The sequence below is a fragment of the Diaphorina citri genome, unplaced genomic scaffold (assembly GCF_000475195.1).
Source record: "Diaphorina citri unplaced genomic scaffold, Diaci psyllid genome assembly version 1.1 scaffold898, whole genome shotgun sequence".
Lineage (NCBI taxonomy): Eukaryota > Metazoa > Arthropoda > Insecta > Hemiptera > Psyllidae > Diaphorina > Diaphorina citri.
The window spans coordinates 65,302-89,155 of NW_007378329.1; the positions used below are offsets into that span (position 1 = coordinate 65,302).

General features: G+C 38.7%; 2 protein-coding genes across 3 annotated transcripts; both read right to left on the reverse strand.

Annotated features, from left to right (window-relative positions):
* Positions 1-1,267: 1,267 nt before the first annotated feature.
* LOC103512918 lies at positions 1,268-3,755 on the reverse strand. The gene is made up of 4 exons (XM_008477712.3): positions 3,660-3,755; positions 2,864-2,951; positions 1,488-1,715; positions 1,268-1,353 (listed from the first exon to the last, which is right to left on the reverse strand). The coding sequence occupies exons 1-4, from the start codon at positions 3,753-3,755 to the stop codon at positions 1,268-1,270; spliced, it is 498 nt and encodes a 165-aa protein (XP_008475934.1).
* A 44-nt stretch (positions 3,756-3,799) lies between these two features.
* Positions 3,800-23,227, reverse strand: LOC103512916 (uroporphyrinogen-III synthase-like). Of its 2 annotated transcripts, none has more exons than XM_026826252.1 (8): positions 22,755-23,227; positions 21,804-21,881; positions 17,186-17,292; positions 16,739-16,939; positions 16,296-16,413; positions 15,569-15,710; positions 14,676-14,810; positions 3,800-3,955 (listed from the first exon to the last, which is right to left on the reverse strand). In XM_026826252.1, exons 1-7 carry the CDS (start codon positions 22,790-22,792, stop codon positions 14,679-14,681), a joined length of 816 nt encoding a protein of 271 aa, XP_026682053.1. In that variant the 5' UTR covers positions 22,793-23,227; the 3' UTR covers positions 3,800-3,955; positions 14,676-14,678. The 2 variants fall into 2 exon arrangements, with proteins under 2 accessions (XP_026682053.1, XP_008475932.1); XM_008477710.3 differs by lacking the exons at positions 21,804-21,881; positions 22,755-23,227 and adding exons at positions 18,502-18,636; positions 19,494-19,633 and having other exon boundaries at positions 17,186-17,370.
* Between the last annotated feature and the right edge of the window lie 627 nt (positions 23,228-23,854).

Sequence of the window (23,854 nt, forward strand, 5' to 3'; positions counted from 1 at the left end):
ATCAATAACTCCTAAAAAAAGACGATACTCTGCTCTTGTTGGAAACACCATTTTGAAAGAAGAAATAATAGTACGAGCACAAGAAGAGTAAATAAATCTATTCTCAAAGATTAAGTAGGTTCCGTAGGTACTCAAGTACATTTCTATTTGGCAAAAATTCAACACACTGGAACAAGCGAACGCATTACAGAAACCTCAAAGATAGATATAGTGTCTTCAGGTAGTAAGGGTATCAGTACATTTATTTTGCAAGTAAGCGCTAGGCCCGCGGTTCGATTCCCGCTCCGGGGCGGATTTTATCCTGATGGGATAATGTTCGTTCTCGGAACGGCTGGCTTTCATCCTTTCCCGTCCTTCTCTTCTCACTTCGATTTCGGCGGGGACGATAAGACCCTAGCAGTTACAGTTCCCCCTCTGTCCAAAACCTCTAAAAAAAAAAATGGCAAGTTTTAGCAGATTGAATATAAGCTTGACCCTTTACAGAAAATACAACCCACATCCCTCCGATTATTCCTCAATGGACTACTTAAATTTTCCCACGTAGATTTTTCCTCCTGCTCAGCTCCTTTATCTAACTGTTTTGACGTAAAATTTGGAAACACTTATTCAATTTGGTAAAATGGTAGTTGGGTAGGTAGGTACCTTTAAAATTTGGAATAACGAACAATAAAAAACATAGAAGGAAAATAGAAAATAGTATAAAAGATAAAAACCATTAAAAAAATAAAAAACAAAACCACGCTCTTTTTAAAAATATTCCAATATAATCAAAATAAAAAGCAAAATGATACCATATTGTTTAAAATATTAATAATAATAACAACAACAAAATACTAATAATAATCATGATTTTTAAAAAATATTTAATAATACAAAAATTATATTAAAAATAGAAGAAAATAAAAAAAAAAAAAAAAAAACTTAGGTTAGGTAGAAATGTTATTGTGCGCCCGACAATTTTTCCGGCTCAATATATAAACAATATTTCAACGAAAGGTATTTTTATATTTTATGCTTAATTGGTATTTATTTAATGCTTAATTGGTATTTATTTCATGCTTAATACTTAATAAATATTTCTTTCATGCTTGATTTTGGTAGATATTTCATGCTTAACTGGTATTTATTTCATGCTTAATTATTGGTAGATATTTTATGCTTAGTTGGTATGTATTTAATGCTTAATTGGTAGATATTTTATGCTTAGTTGGTATGTATTTAATGCTTAATTGGTAGATATATCATGCTCAATAGGTAGATATTTCATCTAAGCTGGAGACCTGACACGTGGCTCTTCTTCCTTGAGGTGGATGTAATAACTGTGCACCACCAGCCAGAGGTAAACGAAGATGGCTGAAACGGAAAGCAATAGAATAGAATTTATCAGAATAAAAAATAATTAAGGGAATTTTTACTTTCCTTATCCTATAGGGAACTTTTTAGTCTCATTCGAGCAGGATAAAGAAGGTATATTCTATTCTACTCACCCACTCCAATGAGTCCGCCAATAAGTCCCGCGAGGGCCATCAGCGGGTCGACCTTAATGAAGAGAAGAATCACAACGAACGCAACGTAGATGAGGGCAATCACCACAGATATAACGGATACGATTAGCCACGGGAGCATGAGTTTCCTGCTTCTCTTGAGTATGCCAATAAGGAGAATTATGGCCACCACTAGCGAGACTATGTACCCGATGATGTACCCAATATGCTCTGAAACGTGGACATCAGCAGTTGTTAAAATTCCAATACAGGGTTTATATGCTTTTCCCGGAATGAAATTCCATGACTATTCCATGACTTTTCCAGACAATTTCCATGAATTTTCCAGAAAATTAGGGGGCGGAGGTACTTAAAAAAAACCAGTAAGATTACCCCTTCATTAAAATAAAATATGCAATATGCTGAACGTCAAGGAATATGAGGGGAAATGCGCCGCAGGCCGTTTTTCGGAAAAAAACTTGATATTTAATTTGAACATTTTTAATTTTTGACCGGGTGGCAAATTCCATGACTTTTCGAGGTTTTCTTTAAATTTTTCACGATTTTCCATGACATTTTGACCGATTTTCAGATTCCATTACTTTTCCAGTTTTTCCAGGTCGCGTGTAAACCCTGTAATTTAATAGCGATTTTTTGCAACCAAAATTAGCGTCCCGTTGATTCAACTCTTTAATGTTATTTGACGAAAACTCATTTCTGGACATGCGCAGAAATGAGTTAATGTCGAATAACTCTGAAGAGTTCAGTTAAAGGGACGCTAATTTTGGTTATTAAAATTCTACATATTTAAATGGCGGAAGTCCTAAAATTGAGCTAAGTGAGGGAGATCCGTTTCATTTTAAGCTGTGTCCATTTGTGGCTTTTATATTTATATTTTCTCCATTTCATACCGTAGGTACTGTATGTTCGGGTGCCTGCTTGAAGAAATCCATTCTATTCTATTTTGTACATTTTATCTATTCTATTTTGATTTTTTACAACCAAAATTGAATTCAACTCTTCAATGTTATTTGACGAAAACACATTTCTGGACATGCGCAGAAATGAGTTCATGTCAAATAACTCTGAAGAGATCAGTTAAAGGGACGCTAATTTTGGTCATTAAAATTCTACATATTTAAATGGCAGAAGTCCTAAAATTGAGCTAAGTGAGGGAGATCCGTTTCATTTTAAGCTGTGTCCACAAATGGACACAGCTTTTATATTTGTATTTTCTTCATTTCATACCGTAGGTACTGTATGTTCGGGTGCCTGCTTGAAGAAATCCATTCTATTCTATTTTGTACATTTTATCTATTCTATTTTGTACATTTTATCTATTCTATTTTGTTCTCTTCTAGTCTAATCTCTAGAATTACCTGCAGGATCTTGTTCTTGCACTTTCATCTTTCCAGGCTTGGCCTTTTTGGGCATAAATTCCTCAAGCAGGGAAAAAACGGCATGTATCTGAAAAAGAAAAGGGCTAAAGTTGCCTCGGTGGCGTAGTGGTCAAGACGCTCGCCTGGTAATCAGGAGAGCGTGGGTTCGATCCCAGCCGAGGTATGGAATTTTATCCTCAGGTAAAGTTTTTGTAACAGTCTGTAATTTTTAAAAAGACCCTGTTGGGGTTTTTGGTACCAGTTCAATACCTAAAAAGCCCCTATGTAGGTTTACAGCACTGAAAGTGTTAAAAATAAAATTACTTCTTCTTTTTCTTCCACGCCTTTTTCCGTGTTCAGACAGGGTCGGCATTTTTCGTCAGCCTGTCAATCAGCCCTAACTAGGGTGAGCGCTTTGACATTTGGTTTTGGCTATAAAAATTTTACGAGTGGATGCCCTTCGCACTCAACGTTTGCTATTTCTTTTGCGAGGGAAATTTCAGGCTAGTCTACTCCCTGTTAAAAGTCCCCCTGTCAGACTAAGCTGGTCTACTCCCTATTTAAAGTTCCCCATCCAGAATAGCCTGCTCCCTGTTCAAAGACCCTCAGCCAGATAAAAAATAAAATAATACAAATAGGAATTAAAAAACTAAACATTGTTTACACCAGACAATAATACGCAACATTCTGAAGTTGATGATGTACTGTCTTATTAAAAAAAAAAAACTTATTAAATTAAATTGATCCTAATTCAATTTACTTCTCCATCTATTCTATTTTAATTGAATTGACTTACGATGGCAAGTACTGCTATAATGATGGCCCCAGTACGAAGGGAACAGCCACAGCAGCAGCTGTTCAGGGTTTTGGTTGATTCAAATGAGAACGCCATGTTGACCTTGAAATCAAGATGGCGGACGTCCTTGAAGTTTGGGTGTCCTTGAGTTAGATGACCTTCACAAGTTCAGTGACCTTGAAATCAAAATGGCGGACGTCCTTGAAGTTTGCGTGTCCTTGAATCAGATGACCTTGAGAAGCTCAGTGACCTTGGAATCGGAACGTGGTTGATGTATCTAAGGGCAGGATCAAGTTCTGTGAGAGATAAGAGGAAAATTAGACAATTAATAATTAGTAGGTAACTACTAAAAGTTCATATGAATAAGTAAAACTTATCAGTAGGCACTTTCATTAAACTATCGTGACCATAAACTTACAAAATATTTTTTTAAAAGATGTTCGATACAGGAAACTGTAACTGCTAAGGTCTCACCGTCCTGAAATCGAAGAGAGAAGGAAGACAGGATAGGAGAAAGCCAGCCGGTCCGCGAACGAACCTTATTTCTTCAGGATAAAATCCGCCCCGGGCGGGAATCGAACACGCGACTTAGGGCTTAAAAGGCAGACGCACTACCTTCCAAGCTCTTTTTTTAAATAAAGTTTTAAAAAAAAAAACTACGTACACACCTTGAACTTACTACGTTTTTCCAAGTCTTTTACAATAATGCACATTCTAAAGATTCCATCCAAGTACGTTATGTACGTATAGTAGTAACTTAAGAGTCTAGAGTAGGAGTTGCCAGTTTCCCCTTTCAAGACTGTGTGAAAAGCGTATGACCTTCAAAGGCACATTACAGGGTCGTTCACAGGCTATCCGAGCCCCGGGACCAGCTCCAATAATGGATCCATCAATAACAACTTTTTTTTTAATATTATTGTTTACCTATTTGACCGAACGATAGTGAGGTCTATGTTTTAACTCGACCGTTTTGCATTTGGTTTGGATGTCTGTCTGTATGTTCCGCTATAACTCGCCAGACTAAGCTGGTCTACTCCCTGTTTAAAGTCCCCCATCCAGACTAGCCTGCTCCCTGTTCAAAGACCCTCAGCCAGATAAAAAATAAAATAATCATCATCATCATCATCATCATGTAGCGTCATCGTGGTCGATGGTTGCTAGACGTCTTGTAACTGTTGTTCTAAAAAGTTCTCGGTTCATTGCCAGCTCCTTGCACTCTTCATAGCTTCTCACTCCTAACCATTCTTTCACATCGTCCAGCCACATTCTTCTTGGTCGTCCTCTTGGTCTTGGTCCTTCAACATCTCCTTCTATGATATCCAATAGTAGCTGCCCACTCGATCCTCGCATCATATGTCCTGCAAACTTTAATTTTCTTTCTCTTATGTCTTTCAGAAGTTCTGGAGTAGACTTTCCCATTCTTCTCAATATTTCCACGTTGGTAATCTTGTCGACCCATGACACCTTCAACATCCTTCTGTAGCACCAAAGTTCAAATGACGTTATTTTCTTTCCGAATTCGGGGTGTATAGTCCAAGCTTCGCAGCCGTATGTTAATATGGAAAATACGTATGTCTTCAGAAGTCTAAGTTTAGTGGTCTTGGATATATTTCTTGTCATTAGATCTCGGTGTTTCCAGAAGGCATTTTTCGCTATGCCTATCCTCTTGTTGATTTCTACTTGGCAGCGTCCATCATTAGTTATTTCACTTCCTAAATATTTATATTTTGCCACCTCTTCAAATACTTGTCCATTGACATCGATGTTTGTGAGTCTTCTATGTTCTTTTTTGCTCATTCTCATGTACTTCGATTTCTTCACATTAATTTTCATATTATACTTTGTGGAGGCATCATGTAACTTCTTTAGGAGTGTTTTTAAACCATTCCTATCGGATGATAACAATACCAAATCATCAGCGTACCTCAAGTTGTTTATCACTCGGTTATTGATAGTGACTCCATGTTCATTATCGGCAATGGATTCCTTAATGATTTGTTCAACATAAATGTTGAAAAGCAGAGGAGAGATAATACAGCCTTGACGAGTGCCTTTGGAGATGGTGAAGTCTTCGGATAATCCTAAAGAAGTTCTGACTTTCCCTTTTTGTCCCCAGTACAATTCTTCAATCAGTCTGATGTCCGCTTGAGGTAAGTTTATGTTACGGAGGATAGAAACAAGTTTTTCATGGCTCACGTTATCAAATGCCTTTTCATAGTCGATAAAGGTCAGGAAAATATCTTGTCCTTTTTCTACCTTCTTTTCCAGTAACACTCTCATGGCTGAAATTGCATCGCGGCATCCTTTTCCTCCTCTGAATCCCATCTGCGTCTCGCTCAAATTTTCTTCTATTAAGTTGTATATTCTGTCTTTAACAGGATCTTTGAGGCGTGAGAGATGAGGCTAATGGTTCGAAAGTCGGCACAATTCTTCGCTTTACAAACTTTTGGAATTGGGATAAATACAGACTCCATGAAGTCTGTCGGGATGATGCCCTTTTTGTAGATCATATTAATCAGATCAGTGAAGAATACGAGTATGGTACACAGTCGTATTTTCTTGCTAGCTTGAACTCCAAGCTGACTTGTAAAAAACTACCCTCCAAGCCTTGGAGGAACTATCCTCTGCCTTGTAAGCACTAGGTCGCAGGTTAGATTCACGCCCGGAGCGAATTTTATCCTAAACAGATAAGGTTCGTTCTCGGAACGTCTGGCTTTCTCCTATCCTGTCCACCTCTCTTCGCTTTCGGGACGATATCGATGAGACCTTAGCAGTTAGAGTTTCTTCTATCAAACCTCTTAGGAAAAAGAGAGTTTCAATTACGTTTAAGTTTCAAGGCTATTTTTTGAAATTTTTTAAAAATCAACTAGCTAAAAAAATCAGATTGCTAAAAAAAAAACCATTAAACTGCTGGCTCCGCCCCACCCCCTTAAAGGAGCCCCCCTTGTGACCGGCCCTTTTACACCCCCTTCTGACCTTCACAAGGAAGCTTTGCATTTTCTCCCCCTCCCCCCCCCCATTTTCCTGGGAGTGCAATAATGTTGTTTTTATGTTTTTCTTCTGTTATTGATCGAAGAAGTACACGCTAAGGCGCCACACAGTCCTTAGGGCGTCGGTCGTCTGCCAGCCAGTCATCCCGAGAACGAAAACTACAAAGTTCGCCACGGGAGGGAATCGAACTGGCGATCTAGCGCTTACAAGGCACAGGCGCTTATCAGCTATATCCGTATTTTTAGTCAGCTCTCATGGCGTAGTGGTCACTGCGCTCGCCTTGCACGCGGGAGACCCGGGTTCGATTCCCGGCGGGGTCAAGAAATTTGTATCATCCAAATGATTGACTCCGTGACTGGCTGTTGCGGGGCCCACTCAGCCTCGTGAGGAAAATGAGTAGCTATGTAATATAATGCGCATAGCGACCGGTGCCAGCATGGTAGGTAAACATTGGATTTTAGGATTATTAAATTATTGGGAAAATCCTACAATGCTGCAGTGAGCACCAAAGTTGTGACATAATAACACAAAAAAACTGCATTTACATTTCGGAGATTATCATTGTCAATTTTGACCTCTTCAGTTCTATGCGGTTTGAGTCCGTCGCTTCTCTCTCATAGTGCATAAATCTCCGGCTCGCGTGCTGCTATACCAAAAAAAAGTGCTGAATAAACAGACTGGACAACATATTTTTACCCCTCGCCCTCATCTAAAGTCTTATTATAAAGCTCAGACACAAAGGTCTTAGGTCAACACCTGTCCCTCAACTTTTCGCGCCAATGGACGGCTACCCCAGCCCGTAAACTATAAAGATAGGCAGTACCCATAAAATATATTGTACTGGACTCCAGACTTTACAAGCAGAAGTCACGGCAGCAAAGACCAACACGCTTAACCTGCCTCGGTGGTGATGTAGTGGCCAAGGCGCTCGCCTGGTAAACAGGAGGGCGTGGGTTCAATCCCAGCCGAGGTATGGAATTTTATCCTCAATATAATTTGAGAATTTGACCACAATAACAGTAGTAGCCTACTGCTGGAGTGAAAGGACTTTTCAGTCCTATGCGAGCAGTATAAATAAGCACTGTTATTTTTGTTAAGCTGTGTCCACATTTAGTCGACGGCCGTCCATTGACGCGACGAGGTGAATCTATGTTGTCGACGCAGTGTGGAAGGTTTCAGTCGATGCCGATCTATGTGTGGAGTGTGGACACAGCTTTGGTCTGACAAGAAATAATATGTGTCAAGGTAGAGGTACCTTTTTAGCCTATGATGCTCATGTAGGAAGGTGTAGAAGCGTCTAATTGCTCTTGTATGTGGGTAGGTACCTTATCTATGTAGGTAGGTATTAGTACCTATCATGTGTACCTAGTTACCTACCTACCTACCTACCTACCTACCTATGAAGGTAGTTATAGATAGGCGGGCCACTCTCTATCAGGCAGAACTGACAGGTACGCCTGAACAGGTCGCCTAGCTGCCATACCTTTAGTTTACTTCCTTTTACGTAGATTTATGGTGAACTAAAAAAATCTTCAGGTCTACATGAAGAGTATGTGTGCCCATCAGGTATCAGGTAGACCTGACAGGCGGACCTGTCAGTAGGTACCTGATAGAATAGAATAGAATACCTATACCTTGTTTATCCTGCTCGAATGAGACTAAAAAGTCCCTTTACCCCAGTAGTCTAAGAGGCAGCTCGATGCCTCAAAAAATAAATACGAAAGAACGAAAGTACCTAAATAAGTAATAAAATAATAATAAACGCAACTGATCACTAGCTTTGTATTTTTAGAACATTAAATATACATAGGCAGGTAATCAGGTAAAAACACAATATTACAATACATACACAATTCGAATGCCCATTCAAAAATTTTGGACCGCCAAACGGAACTTTTGTGACAAACTATGGTTTTCCACGAATAAGATAACCTGTTTGTAATGCTAGACGCAGAATATGGTTGGAAAACCATTTTATTTTTACATATTATCTATATAAATAAATATAAATTATAAATTATAAATTAATAATAATTATTATTTTAACCCTACCTTTCAAGACGCCTTTTATGCTGCGTAATCATATCAATTAATAAATAATATTCCAATGGGTAGGTACGGCAGGTAGTAGTTACCAAAAAAAACTACCTTTAACAGTTTCAAAAAATTGGACGGAATAAACTAACAAATTTGAAAACTTACGACAGAAAAAATAGAAAATATTTACGATGAGAAAAACTTCGCACTCTATGGCTAAAGAAGAAGTGAACTGTGAGTACATCAGTGCATCACGCATATGCATCCAGATGAGCGAGAGAATCAAGGTCAGCGTTTTCAAACTTTTCGCGAAGAATGCAATTTATGCAAAATATAATGGGATATATTGCATTGAAAATATACAGTGAAATATAATGCATGGAATATGTACAAGGGCTTCGAGCCCGTTTGTACACGGGAAAAGGCGAAGAAAAAGAAGTTTATAATAGTCTTGATTGGGGGTGGGTTTCTCGAGAATTTTTTTGGGCGATCAATTTTTTGTCATATGTTGCCGGATCGAGCTAAAACTGGGCTACAAAAGCAACTCTTTGTGATATATTTATTTAAGATTACATTGAAAATTACAAATATAAAGTGTCAGATCTACCCGATAGTGTGTGTGCTCATCAGGGGTCAGGCATACCTACCTGATGTGGTGTACCTGTCAGGTCTACCTGATAGTCAGTGGCTGGGCTAACAACGGATGTCTTGTCGTCCCGAAATCTAAGAGAGAGAGAGAGGACAGAATATGTATAGGAGAAAGGCAGCCGTTTCAAGAACGAATCTTTAAAGTTCGTTCCGGGCGGGAATCGAACCCGCGACCTCGCGCTCACAAGGCAGAGGCGCCACTAACTAGGAAATATTGAGATAGAGCGATCAGTGTGTGAATATGAAATGTGAATGAGTGAATGGAACTTGATTTTATAATATAAGATTTATTTTTTTACTTTTTTGTTCTTTTTTGAAAAGGATAGAGTAAAATGTACGGCCAGCCACTCACTATCAGGCAGACCTGACGACAGGTACACCTGATCAAGTCAAACTCATTGTGTGTGTACTCATTAGCTATCAGGTATCAGGCAGACCTGACAGATGGACCTTTTCAGCCATACCTGTCAGTGTCAGATCTACCCGATAGTGTGTGTGCTCATCAGAGGTCAGGCATACCTACCTGATCAGGTGTACCTGTCAGGTCTACCTGATAGTCAGTGGCTGGGCTAACAACGGGGATCTTGTCGTCCCGAAATCTAAGAGAAGGAGGACAGAATATGTATAGGAGAAAGGCAGCCTTTTCGAGAACGAATCTTTAAAGTTCGTTCCGGGCGGGAATCGAACCCGCGACCTCGCGCTCACAAGGCAGAGGCGCCACTAACTAGGAAATATCATCAGGTCTCTGAGTTCGAAGAAAATTCAATCAGCTCCCCCAGAGGCCCACACTAGCCTTGTGAGGAAAATGAGTAGCTAGCCACATAATATGAGTAGCTACATAATTATATCTCTATGCCAGGAGTTTCCAACTTTTGAGTACTGCGTACCAAAACATCTCAAGGTTCTTTTGGCGTAGTAATAAACATCAATTTTGTGTGTGGTTTTGGAGTTTAAAGATATTACAGCGCCGCAGGCAAAATTTTTTTGTTTCGTAGTACGATGTCACAATTTTTCGGTACATTGATTGTATTTTTTTTTTCTCCCAACTAGGGTGACCACATTTGTTTTGTTTTGTTTTTTTTTTTTTTTTTTTTTTTTTTTCGAAAAAAATATATATCAGTATTATTATTTCCCGAAATAGAAGGCAGCGCGTGCTGCCCCACAGATGGTCACCCGTCCAGATGTCATTCGTGTGACGTAAACAACGTTGCTTAACTTCAGTGATCTATCAGTGAGATATGGTGCATTTATGTATTACTAACTGAAGTAACTGAATTCCGTCGCTTCGCTCCGGAATCCCGCTAGTTCATCCCGAGGCATGGCCAAACTTGTAGAAAATAATAAAAAATACGGTCGCGCTGCGCACTCCCTATTAGCTGCATAGTTATCAAACTAAAAGCATAAACGAAACTCAATCTCAAAATGTTGGTCGAGAGCGGAACATTTCTCTCCCGCAGTCTTTGCACTCTGTGTATTTCTAATGGAGATTTTAGCGATCAAAAATTGATCATATCTCAGGATCAGTTTAGATTTTCGCAAAATCCTTTCTTATTGCACACCTAGACCATAAAAGGAATATTCCTACCAAATTTCAGCTTTCTAGGTGTTGTGGTTCAGGAGATAGAGCGATCAGCGTGTGAAATGTGAATGAGTGAATCGATCTTGATTCTATAATCTTATATTATAAGAATGAGATCCATTCACTCATTCACATTTCACAGTTCACATTTCACACACTGATCGCTCTATCTCGAGAACCACAACACCTAGAAAGCTGAAATTTGGTAGGAATATTCCTTTTATGGTCTAGATGTGCAATAAGAAAGGATTTTGCGAAAATCTAAACCGATCCTGAGATAGGTATGATCAATTTTTCATCGCTAAAATCTCCATAAGAAATACACAGAAAGCAGAGTCTGCGGGAGAGAAAACTTTTCCTCGCTCGCCTAAATTTGAGTTTCGTTTATGTTTTTAGTTTGATAAATACAAGTTATTCGGCCATGCCTTTTCCACAAGTTTGGCCATGCCTCAAGTTCGGCCATGCCTTTTCCACAAGTTTGGCCATGCCTCAAGTTCGGCCATGCCTTTTCCACAAGTTTGGCCATGCCTCAAGTTCGGCCATGCCTTTTCCACAAGTTTGGCCATGCCTCAAGTTCGGCCATGCCTTTTCCACAAGTTTGGCCATGCCTCAAGTTCGGCCATGCCTTTTCCACAAGTTTGGCCATGCCTCGGGATGAACTAGCGGGATTCCGGAGCGAAGCGACGGAATTCAGCTAGTAATGTATAAGTCCCGAAATCTAAGAGAGAGAGAGAGGACAGAATATGTATAGGAGAAAGGCAGCCGTTTCAAGAACGAATCTTTAAAGTTCGTTCCGGGCGGGAATCGAACCCGCGACCTCGCGCTCACAAGGCAGAGGCGCCACTAACTAGGAAATATCATCAGGTCTCTGAGTTCGAAGAAAATTCAATCAGCTCCCCCAGAGGCCCACACTAGCCTTGTGAGGAAAATGAGTAGCTCTAGCCACATAATATGAGAAGCTACATAATTATATCTCTATGCCAGGGGTTTCCAACTTTTGAGTACTGCGTACCAAAACATCTGAAGCTTCTTTTGGCGTACCAATAAACATCAATTTTGTGTGTGGTTTGGAGTTTAAATAAAGATATTACAGCGCCGCAGGCGAAATTTGTTTCGTAGTACGATGTCACAATTTTTTGGTACATTGATTGTATTTTTTTTTTCTCTCCCAACTAGGGTGACCACATTTGTTTTTTTTTTCTTTTTTTTTTTTGGTATTTACGAATTAAATCGAAAAATGGGGTTTTCAAATCTCTTCGCGTACCACAAGAGATGCTTCGGCGTACCATTAGTGGTACGCGTACCACAGATTGGAAACCTCTGCTCTGTGCGAATAATATTGTGCTGTGTGCATAAATGAACGGTGTACCTATTTATTAGTTATAGCTTTGAAATGGGCGATGTTAAAACTGCACCATTTCCAAACAATCTGCATTGGGTGTAGGTATAAGGAAAAAAAAAAAAAACTTCGGTAGGTACTTAATATCTAAAAGATGAGTGTTTCACTGTCGTTTTTATTTCGTAGCAATGAAACGGCTGCTACAATAGACTCATGTGCTCTGTGTCGTAGCATGCCCAGTTAGCTTGGATGGTAGCGTTTTTGCCTTGTAAGAGCTTGGCCACGGGTTCGATACCCGGATTTTATCCTGAACATTCGTTCTCGGAACGTCTAACTTTCTCCTATCCTGTCTTCCTTCTCTTCGATTTCGGAACGATAAGACCATAGCAGTTACAGTTCCCTCTATCAAATCTAAAACAAAGTTCATCGGCGCAAACGGATACTGTCTGATGAAATAAATCATACCTAGTTGATGAATAATTAATCAAGAACATTCCTGCAGCAAGATTTCGTAGCAATGAAACGGCTGCTACAATAGAATCATGTGCTCTGTGTCGTAGCATGCCCATCCCGTAGTTAGCTTGGATTCGTAGCGTTTTTGCCTTGTAAGAGCTTGGCCGCGGGTTCGATTCCCGGATTTTATCCTGAACATTCGTTCTCCGAACGACTAGCTTTCTCCTATCCTGTCTTCCTTCTCTTCGATTTCGGAACGATAAGACCATAGCAGTTACAGTTCCCTCTATCAAATCTAAAAGAAAAAAAGTTCATCGGCGCAAACGGATACTGTCTGATGAAATAAATCATACCTAGTTGATGAATAATTAATCAAGAACATTCCTGCAGCAAGGCATATTGCATATTAAGAGGAATCTTACGAAGAACAGTATACATTAAGTATACCTAATGGTGGTGTTTTTTCTTTGTGATATAAGAACAGTAATAGTCGTAACAGACTAATGGAGGATATGAAATTGAGTAAAACTATGAATAAAAGGTCGATTCCGGATTCCTACGTAAAAAGATGTGAAGGCTCCAAAATGCTTGTCACAAATGTCGTTCCCCGCTTGATATACTACGATTAATTTTATGACTTGACTTGGACTCGAACCACCAACCTCCAGAACCGAAGAAAGAGAAGGAAGAGCGAGGGAGAGGGGGGGGGAGAGGGAGGGAGAGAGTTCAGGACATTCGGAAAAATTGGGAAAAGGTCTTTTGTTCCCTTCAAGGACAGTATTGTGTTTACTTTATGATGGGTCATTCTTGAAGCACCATAGTTGTGATATAATAACACAAAGAAATGGCTTTTTTTACTTTTTTAATTGATTTCCCAGTGGAGCCGAGGTTTTTTTTGACTCTGTGTTTGAATAAGTTTGGGGTGCACTCAGCCTTGTGAGGACAATTGAGTAGCTACTTTTGAGTAGCGACCAATGACAGCATTACAAGTCAAAAGAAACGAGCAATGATAAATATGATGATTGAGTAAATGCAAGACTTGTAATACTGTGATACCCACAAAGTTGTGAAAAAGCTCCCTGCTTTACCACAACGATTCATGATTCGATTCGATTTTGAGTAGTTCTTGTCTACAACTCACTCAGTATATTTTTATAGCTCACCCACCAGACAGTTTGATTTGTTTGATTTTATTGGGGGTATTTAGGTACTAGTGAAATGCCCCCATAAAATCAAATGCACGACCTAGCGCTTACCTACTAGTGGTTCTGTGAACTGTAGACCTCACTCATATTCTTTTGCCTAAGCTGAGACTTTAAAACAACAAAGTCCTTTCTTCATCATTTATGTATTTCTTAAACATAATAGATATAATATTTAGAAGACAAATTCATTTTGTTGCAAAGTGGGAGCAAATTTATTAGTGGATCAAATATGATAATCAGGATGGAGAATGAAACTTTGAATGTGTAATTGGACTGGCTGAAGCATGATACCTACCAGTCCGAAATATTACATACCTCCCAAGCAAAATAAATAATAGAAAGTAAAAATACATATGTGACAAATTATTATGGAGTACATATATTGTTCAGGAGTATGGGAATTCAGGATCTTCAAGAGGAATAAAACACTTGAGTTACTTTTATTCTTTTATAATATAGAAACTGTACAAGAATGTCTTTTATTTATCATTTCAGCAAACTTTCCAACTTTAGATCCAACTTCCTAGGTAAACTCGTATGCTATGACATATTTTTTTACTTCTCTCAAAAACCAAATTCAAAATTTCCCGCACTTTGCCGCGAGTCGACCCCCTCCAATGAGCTCTGTGCATTGTTTTATACGGAATTTCGATTATTTCAACTTTTATACAGAATCTCGATGATTTCAACTACCTCAATCCCAATTAGTTGAAATAATCGAGGTTCTACTGTAAATATACCTATTTCTTCCTCCAGATGTTTACCTGTCATTTCGCATCATGTGTCAAAGGTTTGATCAGTTCTAGCAGAGATTCCGCTGTAGGCTGTTGACATACGCCTGATAAAACAACGCCCGACTTTGTCAAGGCGTCCGCCGTGGTGGTTCCTATGGAAATGATCTGTGAATAAAATATCAAAACAAAACATATATCATATTAAGGCCACAATTCATGGCATAATTTTACAAAGAATTGTACGGCCAGTCTAGTTAGCTTAGTTGGTAGTGCGTCTGCCTTGTAAGCGCTAGGCCGCGGGTTCGATTCCCGCCCGGGGCGGATTTTATCCTGATGGGATAATGTTCGTTCTCGGAACGGCTGGCTTTCTCCTATCCTGTCTTCCTTCTCTCCTCGATTTCGGGACGATAAGACCATAGCAGTTAAAGTTCCCTCTGTCAAACCTCTTAAAAAAAAAAAAAAAAAAAAAAAAAAAAAAAAAGAGTTCCCTCTGTCAAACCTCCTAATAAATAAATAAATAAATAAAGAATTGTAGGGTATGCCGCTATTTTTAATGTCCTACAGTCTGAGAACCACGACTAAGGGCCGGTTTCTGACAAGACGAAACTCGAGAGTTTGAGCTCACTAACCGCGGAGTTTGCAAAAAGTGCGTTTCTAACAATATTAAATAAAGCAATGTTGAGCCACCATAGTTAGTTTGGAGGATAGCGCGTCTGCTTTGTAAGCGCTAGGTCGGCGGTTCAATTCCCACCTGGGGCGGATTGTATCCTTAACAGATGGTCGTTTTCGAAACTGCTGGTTTTCTCGGATCCTGTCTTCCTTCTTTCTTAGCTTACAGTTCCCTCCATCAAACCTTTTTTTTTAAACCCTTGCACTCGGAGCTAGTTTTTTTTTTTTACTTTTTAACAAAGTATAAGACTTACCTTGGAAGTCTTCAGTATATTTTGTTCTAGGAACGGTAGCGCGGAATTGGCTCCAGATGGACTGAAGAACACCAGAATATTTTCATGACTCGCATTTATAGATTTGACAATGTTTTCTTCCAGGTGGGGACTTGGGATGGTTCTGGAAGCAAATAAATAAATTAAAATCTTAGATTAATACATACTTAAAGTATCCGAATTTTTTTAAAGAAGTTTGATAGAGGGAACTGTAACAATATAGGTCTCATCTTACCGAAAACGAAGACAGAAGGAAGACAGGATAGAAGAAAGCCAACCGTTCCGAAAAATCTTTTCTCTTTAGGATAAAGTTTGCCCCGGCGCGGCGGGAATCGAACCCGAGAACTAGCACTTACAAGACAGGCGTTCCAAAAAAGAGCCTAACCTTTTTAGGAAAAGTTTGCCCCAGGTGGGACTCGAATCTGAGACCTAGAGCTTACAAGGCAGACGAGACGCACTACCTTAAAAGTTAACCACGATTAAAATAGAAAATAATATTGCTTATTTACACTGCTTGCATGGTACTGTAAAGTCCCTTTACTCCAGCAGTAGGCTACTATTATCATTGTGGTCAAATTCTCAAAGTACATTGAGGATAAAATTCCATACCTCAGCTGGGATTGAACCCAAGCTCTCCTGTCAACCATGCGAGCATCTTGACCACTACACCACCAAGACAGGTAAAGTAAAAAAATGAAAAAATACTCACTCATACACTGTAGGTGAATACACAGTAATGTTTTCTTTACTGAGAGCGGAGCTTATATTGTCTGGGGCTAAATTACTTGCTGGCATTAATAGAGGTAGGTCCTTTTGAGTGCCCAAACCTAGAAAAGAAAATGTACAGTTGTTAAAAATTGTATGTTTCATTTAATAATAATAATTGCTTGGGGGGCATGGTTGATGGAGGTAATACACTTGCTTGTCATGCTATTAACATAGTTCACAAAGAATTTGAAATCATATTTCATAGTAAATATTCCAACAGGGTAGGTACTTTATGGAGCTCTGGTATTTACCCAGCTGTCTATCCTGGGAAGTATTGTGTCTCTCCTTACCCATCCAATGAGAGACACAGTATGTGCCTCAGTATTGTAGCTATACTCAATTGAGGAATGTTTTCATTTTCTGATACCTTTGAATAATTCTTACTTTTTACAATAATCGGAGCCAAGTTAGCTGCTTTTCCCGCTTCACTTCCAACGGGGTTCAAATCAAACAGTTTCCTTGCTAACTTCTCCGTGGCTGGACCAACGGCAAAACAGTGTTTGTTTTTCCAAGCGGGATCCAGCTCCTCGCTAGCTAGGCTTTGTTTGAGAGACGTTACACATCGGGGGCTACTGAGAATTAAGCCTGCAATTCAACCAATAAAATTTATTGACGGACTGTCCAATGTTTGGGTTGCCAAAACAATACAGCATACTGCTCAGACAAAATTGTTATATTTAAAATGAGATGGAAATGATAGGTATTTTGATTTGTACCTATTTAACATTAGAATTCATAAAAAAAAAAAGTTTTGACCCAGCAGAGCAAAAAAAAAAAAACTACATAGCTAATTAGGACTTGACATGAGTCACCACTGTAAAGGAATCTTACCTGAGTATTTTTCAGGTGTTCTCAGTTTTTCTTTCAAGCCGTCTAAATTGCAGCACCGGAAATCTATCACCGGAATGATTTGACACGAAATGTTTGCACTCTGTATTGTATCATGATAGAGGTCTTTGTCCTCAGCAGCTGCCTTGAATAGAGTGACCAAGTGTTTCATGTTGACACATTGGGATCTAGAAAAAGAAAATCAATTAATAAATAATATTCCAATGGGTAGGTACGGCAGGTAGTAGTTACCAAAAAAAACTACCTTTAACAGTTTCAAAAAATTGGACGGAATAAACTAACAAATTTGAAAACTTACGACAGAAAAAATAGAAAATATTTACGATGAGAAAAACTTCGCACTCTATGGCTAAAGAAGAAGTGAACTGTGAGTACATCAGTGCATCACGCATATGCATCCAGATGAGCGAGAGAATCAAGGTCAGCGTTTTCAAACTTTTCGCGAAGAATGCAATTTATGCAAAATATAATGGGATATATTGCATTGAAAATATACAGTGAAATATAATGCATGGAATATGTACAAGGGCTTCGAGCCCGTTTGTACACGGGAAAAGGCGAAGAAAAAGAAGTTTATAATAGTCTTGATTGGGGGTGGGTTTCTCGAGAATTTTTTTGGGCGATCAATTTTTTGTCATATGTTGCCGGATCGAGCTAAAACTGGGCTACAAAAGCAACTCTTTGTGATATATTTATTTAAGATTACATTGAAAATTACAAATATAACACCCCTTCCAGGTTTTCATGATCTGGAAGGGCACTCAAAAAGCTAAAACTTGTACCAAAGTAGTACGATTTTCTCTCCTCGGCTGGGATTGAACCCACGCTCTCCTGTTTACCAGGCGAGCGTATTGACCACTACGCCACCAAGGCAGGATACATATTAGTACAGTAGAAGCTCGATTATTTCAACCTCCATTATATCAACTCTCTATTATTTCAACTCCAAAAATCGGGGGTTTTCCCTATATTTCAAGGAAATCCTAATCTATCAGAGGAACAGATCATCGAAAGTGTTCAAATAATGAGATTAATGTCGAAGAAAACAATATCGAAGACGTGTTTTTTGTTCGTTTCTTAGTTTGTTTTATTTAATTTCAAAATAAAAGGGTATTTCTTCCCTATTTTATTCTTTTGTACCACTAAGTTTGGCAATATTTTGATTGTTTTATACGGAATTTCGATTATTTCAACTTTCATACAGAATCTCGATGATTTCAACTACCTCAATCCCAATTAGTTGAAATAATCGAGGTTCTATTGTATAAATATACCTATTTCTTCCTCCAGATGTTTACCTGTCATTTCGCATCGTGTGTCAAAGGTTTGATCAGTTCTAGCAGAGATTCCGCTGTAGGCTGTTGACATACGCCTGATAAAACAACGCCCGACTTTGTCAAGGCGTCCGCCGTGGTGGTTCCTATCGAAATGATCTGTGAATAAAATATCAAAACAAAACATATATCATATTAAGGCCACAATTCACGGCATAATTTTACAAAGAATTGTATGGCCAGCCTAGTTAGCTTAGTTGGTAGTGCGTCTGCCTTGTAAGCGCTAAGCCGCGGGTTCGATTCCCGCCCGGGGCGGATTTTATCCTCAGTAGTCTAAACAAGGTCTCGTGTATTTTATGGGTTTAACATTGTACAATGCGTAATTATTACCTACAATAGACCTTGCTTAATTATAATTATAACACCTGATAGTGAGTGGCCGGCCGTAGGTATAGTTATGTTTTATGTATGTAGGTAGTTATAGGTGGGTATACATAGAATACCTTATGTATGAACCTATGTATATTACTTTTTGGTGTAATCAGCAGAAATTCTAGTAAATACGTCCAACAGGCTAGGTTTAATTATACTTAGTTCACATTTCAACTTTGTAAACAGGGTGATCAAAAAGTTAATGCATTAAGGTTTCAAGACCTTAGCAGTTACAGTTCCCTCTGCCAAACCTCTTAATAAATAAATAAAGAATTGTATGGTATGCCGCTATTTTTAATGTCCTACAGTCTGAGAAACACGACTAAATAAAGCAATGTTGAGCCAGCATAGTTAGATTGGAGGATAGCGCGTCTGCTTTGTAAGCGCTAGGTCGGCGATCCAATTCGCACCTGGGGCGGATTGTATCCTTAACAGATGATGGTCGTTCTCGAAACTGCTGGTTTTCTCCTGTCTTCCTTCTTTCTTAGCTTACAGTTCCCTCCATCAAACCTTTTTTTTTTAACCCCTGGACTCGGAGCTAGTTTTTTTTTTTTTTTTACTTTTTAACAAAGTATAAGACATACCTTGGAAGTCTTCAGTATATTTTGTTCTAGGAACGGTAGTGCGGAATTGGCTCCAGATGGACTGAAGAACACCAGAATATTTTGATGACTCGCATTTATAGATTTGACAATGTTTTCTTCTAGGTGGGGACTTGGGATGGTTCTGGAAGCAAATAAATAAATTAAAATCTTAGATTAATACTTAAAGTATCCGACTTTTTTTTAAGAAGTTTGATAGAGGGAACTGTAACAATATAGGTCTCATCCGAAAACGAAGACAGAAGGAAGACAGGATAGAAGAAAGCCAACCGTTCCGAAAAATCTTTTCTCTTTAGGATGGTGTTTGCCCCGGCGCGGCGGGAATCGAACCCGAGAACTAGCACTTACAAGACAGGCGTTCCAAAAGAGAACCTAAACTTTTTAAGGAAAAGTTTGCCCCAGGTGGGACTCGAATCTGAGACCTAGGGCTTACAAGGCAGACGAGACGCACTACCTTTAAAGTTAACCATGATTAAAATAAAAAAATAATATTGCTTATTTACACTGCTTGCATGGTACTGTAAAGTCCCTTTACTCCAGCAGTAGGCTACTATTATCATTGTGGTCAAATTCTCAAAGTACATTGAGGATAAAATTCCATACCTCGGCTGGGATTGAACCCAAGCTCTCCTGTTAACCATGCGAGCATCTTGACCACTACACCACCAAGACAGGTAAAGTAAAAAAAATGAAAAAATACTCACTCATACACTGTAGGTGAATACACAGTAATGTTTTCTTTACTGAGAGCAGAGCTTATATTGTCTTGGGCTAGATTACTTGCTGGCATTAATAGAGGTAGGTCCTTTTGAGTGCCCAAACCTAGAAAAGAAAATGTACAGTTGTTAAAAATTGTATGTTTCATTTAATAATAATAATTGCTTGGGGGGCATGGTTGATGGAGGTAATACACTTGCTTGTCATGCTATTAACATAGTTCACAAAGAATTTGAAATCATATTTCATAGTAAATATTCCAACAGGGTGGGTACTTTATGAAGTATTGTGTCTCTCCTTACCCATCCAATGAGAGACACAGTATGTGCCTCAGTATTGTAGCTATACTCAATTGAGGGATGTTTTTATTTTCTGATACCTTTGAATAATTCTTACTTTTTACAATAATCGGAGCCAAGTTAGCTGCTTTTCCCGCTTCACTTCCAACGGGGTTCAAATCGAACAGTTTCCTCGCTAACTTCTCCGTGGCTGGACCAATGGCAAAACAGTGTTTGTTTTTCCAAGCGGGATCCAGCTCCTCGCTAGCTAGGCTTTGTTTGAGAGAAGTTACACATCGGGGGCTACTGAGAATTAAGCCTGCAATTCAAACAGAGAGAAACAATCAATAAAATTTATTGACGGACTGTCCAATGTTTGGGTTGCCAAAACGACACAGCATACTGCCCAGACAAAATTGTTATATTTAAAATGAGATGGAAATGATAGGTATTTTGATTTGTACCTATTTAACATTAGAATTCATATAAAAAAAAAAGTTTTGACCCAGCAGAGCAAAAAAAAAAAACTACATAGGGTAAGTGTACCATTTATTCGCCCACTTAAAAAACGTACCATTTATTGGCCCACCTGCCCACATTTATTTTTCTAATTTTTGTTTTTATGACTACAATATTAATTGAATAGCACTGGTTCGATAGCAGTCTTTAAGCCCTTTCTTTTGATGAAATTGGATCTTGAAAAAGTTTGTCCAGTTCAGACGTGTGGCGTATGGTACAGGTGGGCCAATAAATGGTACGTTTTTTAGGTGGGCGAATAAATGGTACACTTACCCATTGTGCGCAAGCGTTTCTGCGCATTTTGACGTAAAATCTGACGTCACAAGTCTTCGAACTTTTTCATTAGAGCGGCAATTTAAAATTAAATTTTCGACCTTTTAAAATTACTTTTTCCGAGTTTTGACCTCAGATTTGGATTTTTCCCAACTTTTTACATAGGAATCGACCATTTATTAATAATTTTTACTCATTTGCAACTGCTCCATTGAGTAAAACTATGAATAAAAGGTCGATTCCGGATTCCTACGTAAAAAGATGTGAAGACTCCAAAATGCTCGTCACAAATGTCGTTCCCCGCTTGATATACTACGATTAATTTTATGACTTGACTTGGACTCGAACCACAAACCTCCAGAACCGAAGAAAGAGCGAGCGAGGGAGGGAGAGAGAGAGGGAGGGAGGGAGAGAGGGAGAGGGAGAGAGAGAGAGAGAGAGAGAGAGAGAGAGAGAGAGAGAGAGAGAGAGAGAGAGAGAGAATGAAATGTTCGCACTCTGTAATGTTTCATGATAGAGGTCTTTGTCCTCAGCAGCTGCCTTGAATAGAGTGACCAAGTGTTTCATGTTGACACATTGGGATCTAGAAAAAGAAAATTAGTAGATTTTTCAAAATTTCAGACTTTATTGCCTTTTTTATACCTTTTGAGCAAGTTCCACTTGTCAACTTGTCATTCAGAAAAAAAATTGTTTCAGGACATTCGGAAAAATTGGGAAAAGGTCTTTTGTTCCCTTCAAGGACAGTATTGTGTTTACTTTATGATGGGTCATTCTTGAAGCACCATAGTTGTGATATAATAACACAAAGAAATGGCTTTTTTTACTTTTTTAATTGATTTCCCAGTGGAGCCGAGGTTTTTTTTGACTCTGTGTTTGAATAAGTTTGGGGTGCACTCAGCCTTGTGAGGACAATTGAGTAGCTACTTTTGAGTAGCGACCAATGACAGCATTACAAGTCAAAAGAAACGAGCAATGATAAATATGATGATTGAGTAAATGCAAGACTTGTAATACTGTGATACCCACAAAGTTGTGAAAAAGCTCCCTGCTTTACCACAACGATTCATGATTTGATTTGATTTTGAGTAGTTCTTGTCTACAACTCACTCAGTATATTTTTATAGCTCACCCACCAGACAGTTTGATTTGTTTGATTTTATCGGGGGTATTTAGGTACTAGTGAAATGCCCCCATAAAATCAAATGCATGACCTAGCGCTTACCTACTAGTGGTTCTGTGAACTGTAGACCTCACTCATATTCTTTTGCCTAAGCTGAGATTTTAAAACAATAAAGTCCTTTCTTCATCATTTATGTATTTCTTAAACATAATAGATATAATATTTAGAAAACAAATTCATTTTGTTTCATATGAAAATCAGGATGGAGAATGAAACTTTGAATGTGTAATTGGAGTGGCTGAAGCATGATACCTACCAGTCCGAAATATTACATACCTCCCAAGCAAAATAAATAATAGAAAGTAAAAATACATAGGTATGTGACAAATTATTATGGAGTATGTATATCGTTCAGGAGTGTGGGAATTCAGGATCTTCAAGAGAGAATATGGAAAACACCTGAGTTACTTTAATAATATAGAAACTGTACAAGAAAGTCTTTTATTTATCATTTCAGCAAACTTTCCAACTTTAGATTCAACTTCTAGGTAAACTCGTATGACATATTTTTTTACTTCTCTCAAAAACCAAATTCAAAATTTCCCGCACTTTGCCGCGAGTCGACCCCCTCCAATGAGCTCTGTGCTAAAGGCCCGGTTCACACGTTTCAATTTCTCAACATCCTCCCACCAAAATATTTTGAGACCCCAGACTAAAATAGGTACCTAATAATTAACTTTATTTTTTAATAAGACAGAGCCTTACCTAATCTTTTTATCATTATCAGAACCTTATCTTTTTTTTTCTTACCAGCCTTGTTAGCTTGGTTGGTAGCGCGTCTGCCTTCTTGTAAGCGCTAGGCCCATATTCGATTCCTGCCCGGGGCAGATTTTATCCCAAACAGATAAGGTTTGTTCTCGGAACGGCTGGCTTTTTCCTATCTTATCTTCCTTCTCTCTTCGATTCTCTCTTCGGGACGATAAGACCTTAGCAGTTATAGTTCCCTCTATCAACCCCCCCCCCCAAAAAAAAAAAACTGCTCGCATAGGACTGAAAAATCCCTTTATTCCAGCATTAGGCTACTACTCTTATTGTGGTCAAATTATATTGAGGATAAAATTCCATTCCTCGGCTGGGATTGAACCCACACTCTCCTGTTTACCAGGCAAGTGTCTTGACCACTATGCCACCAAGGCAGAATATACATATTATAGTATCTACCTATTTCTTCCTCCAGGTTTTTACCCGAGTAGTCCAGTACCAAAAATGGACACCTCCAAGATGGACTTTTTTAAAAGGAAAACACAAAAAAACTCATATCTTTTGAAACAAGCAGCCGATTTAAATGGTTTGGTATTGAAAAATAATAAGTGTGGCGTATGGTACAGGAACAGTATAGGTACATTAAGTATCTACCCAATAGTGGTATTTTTTCT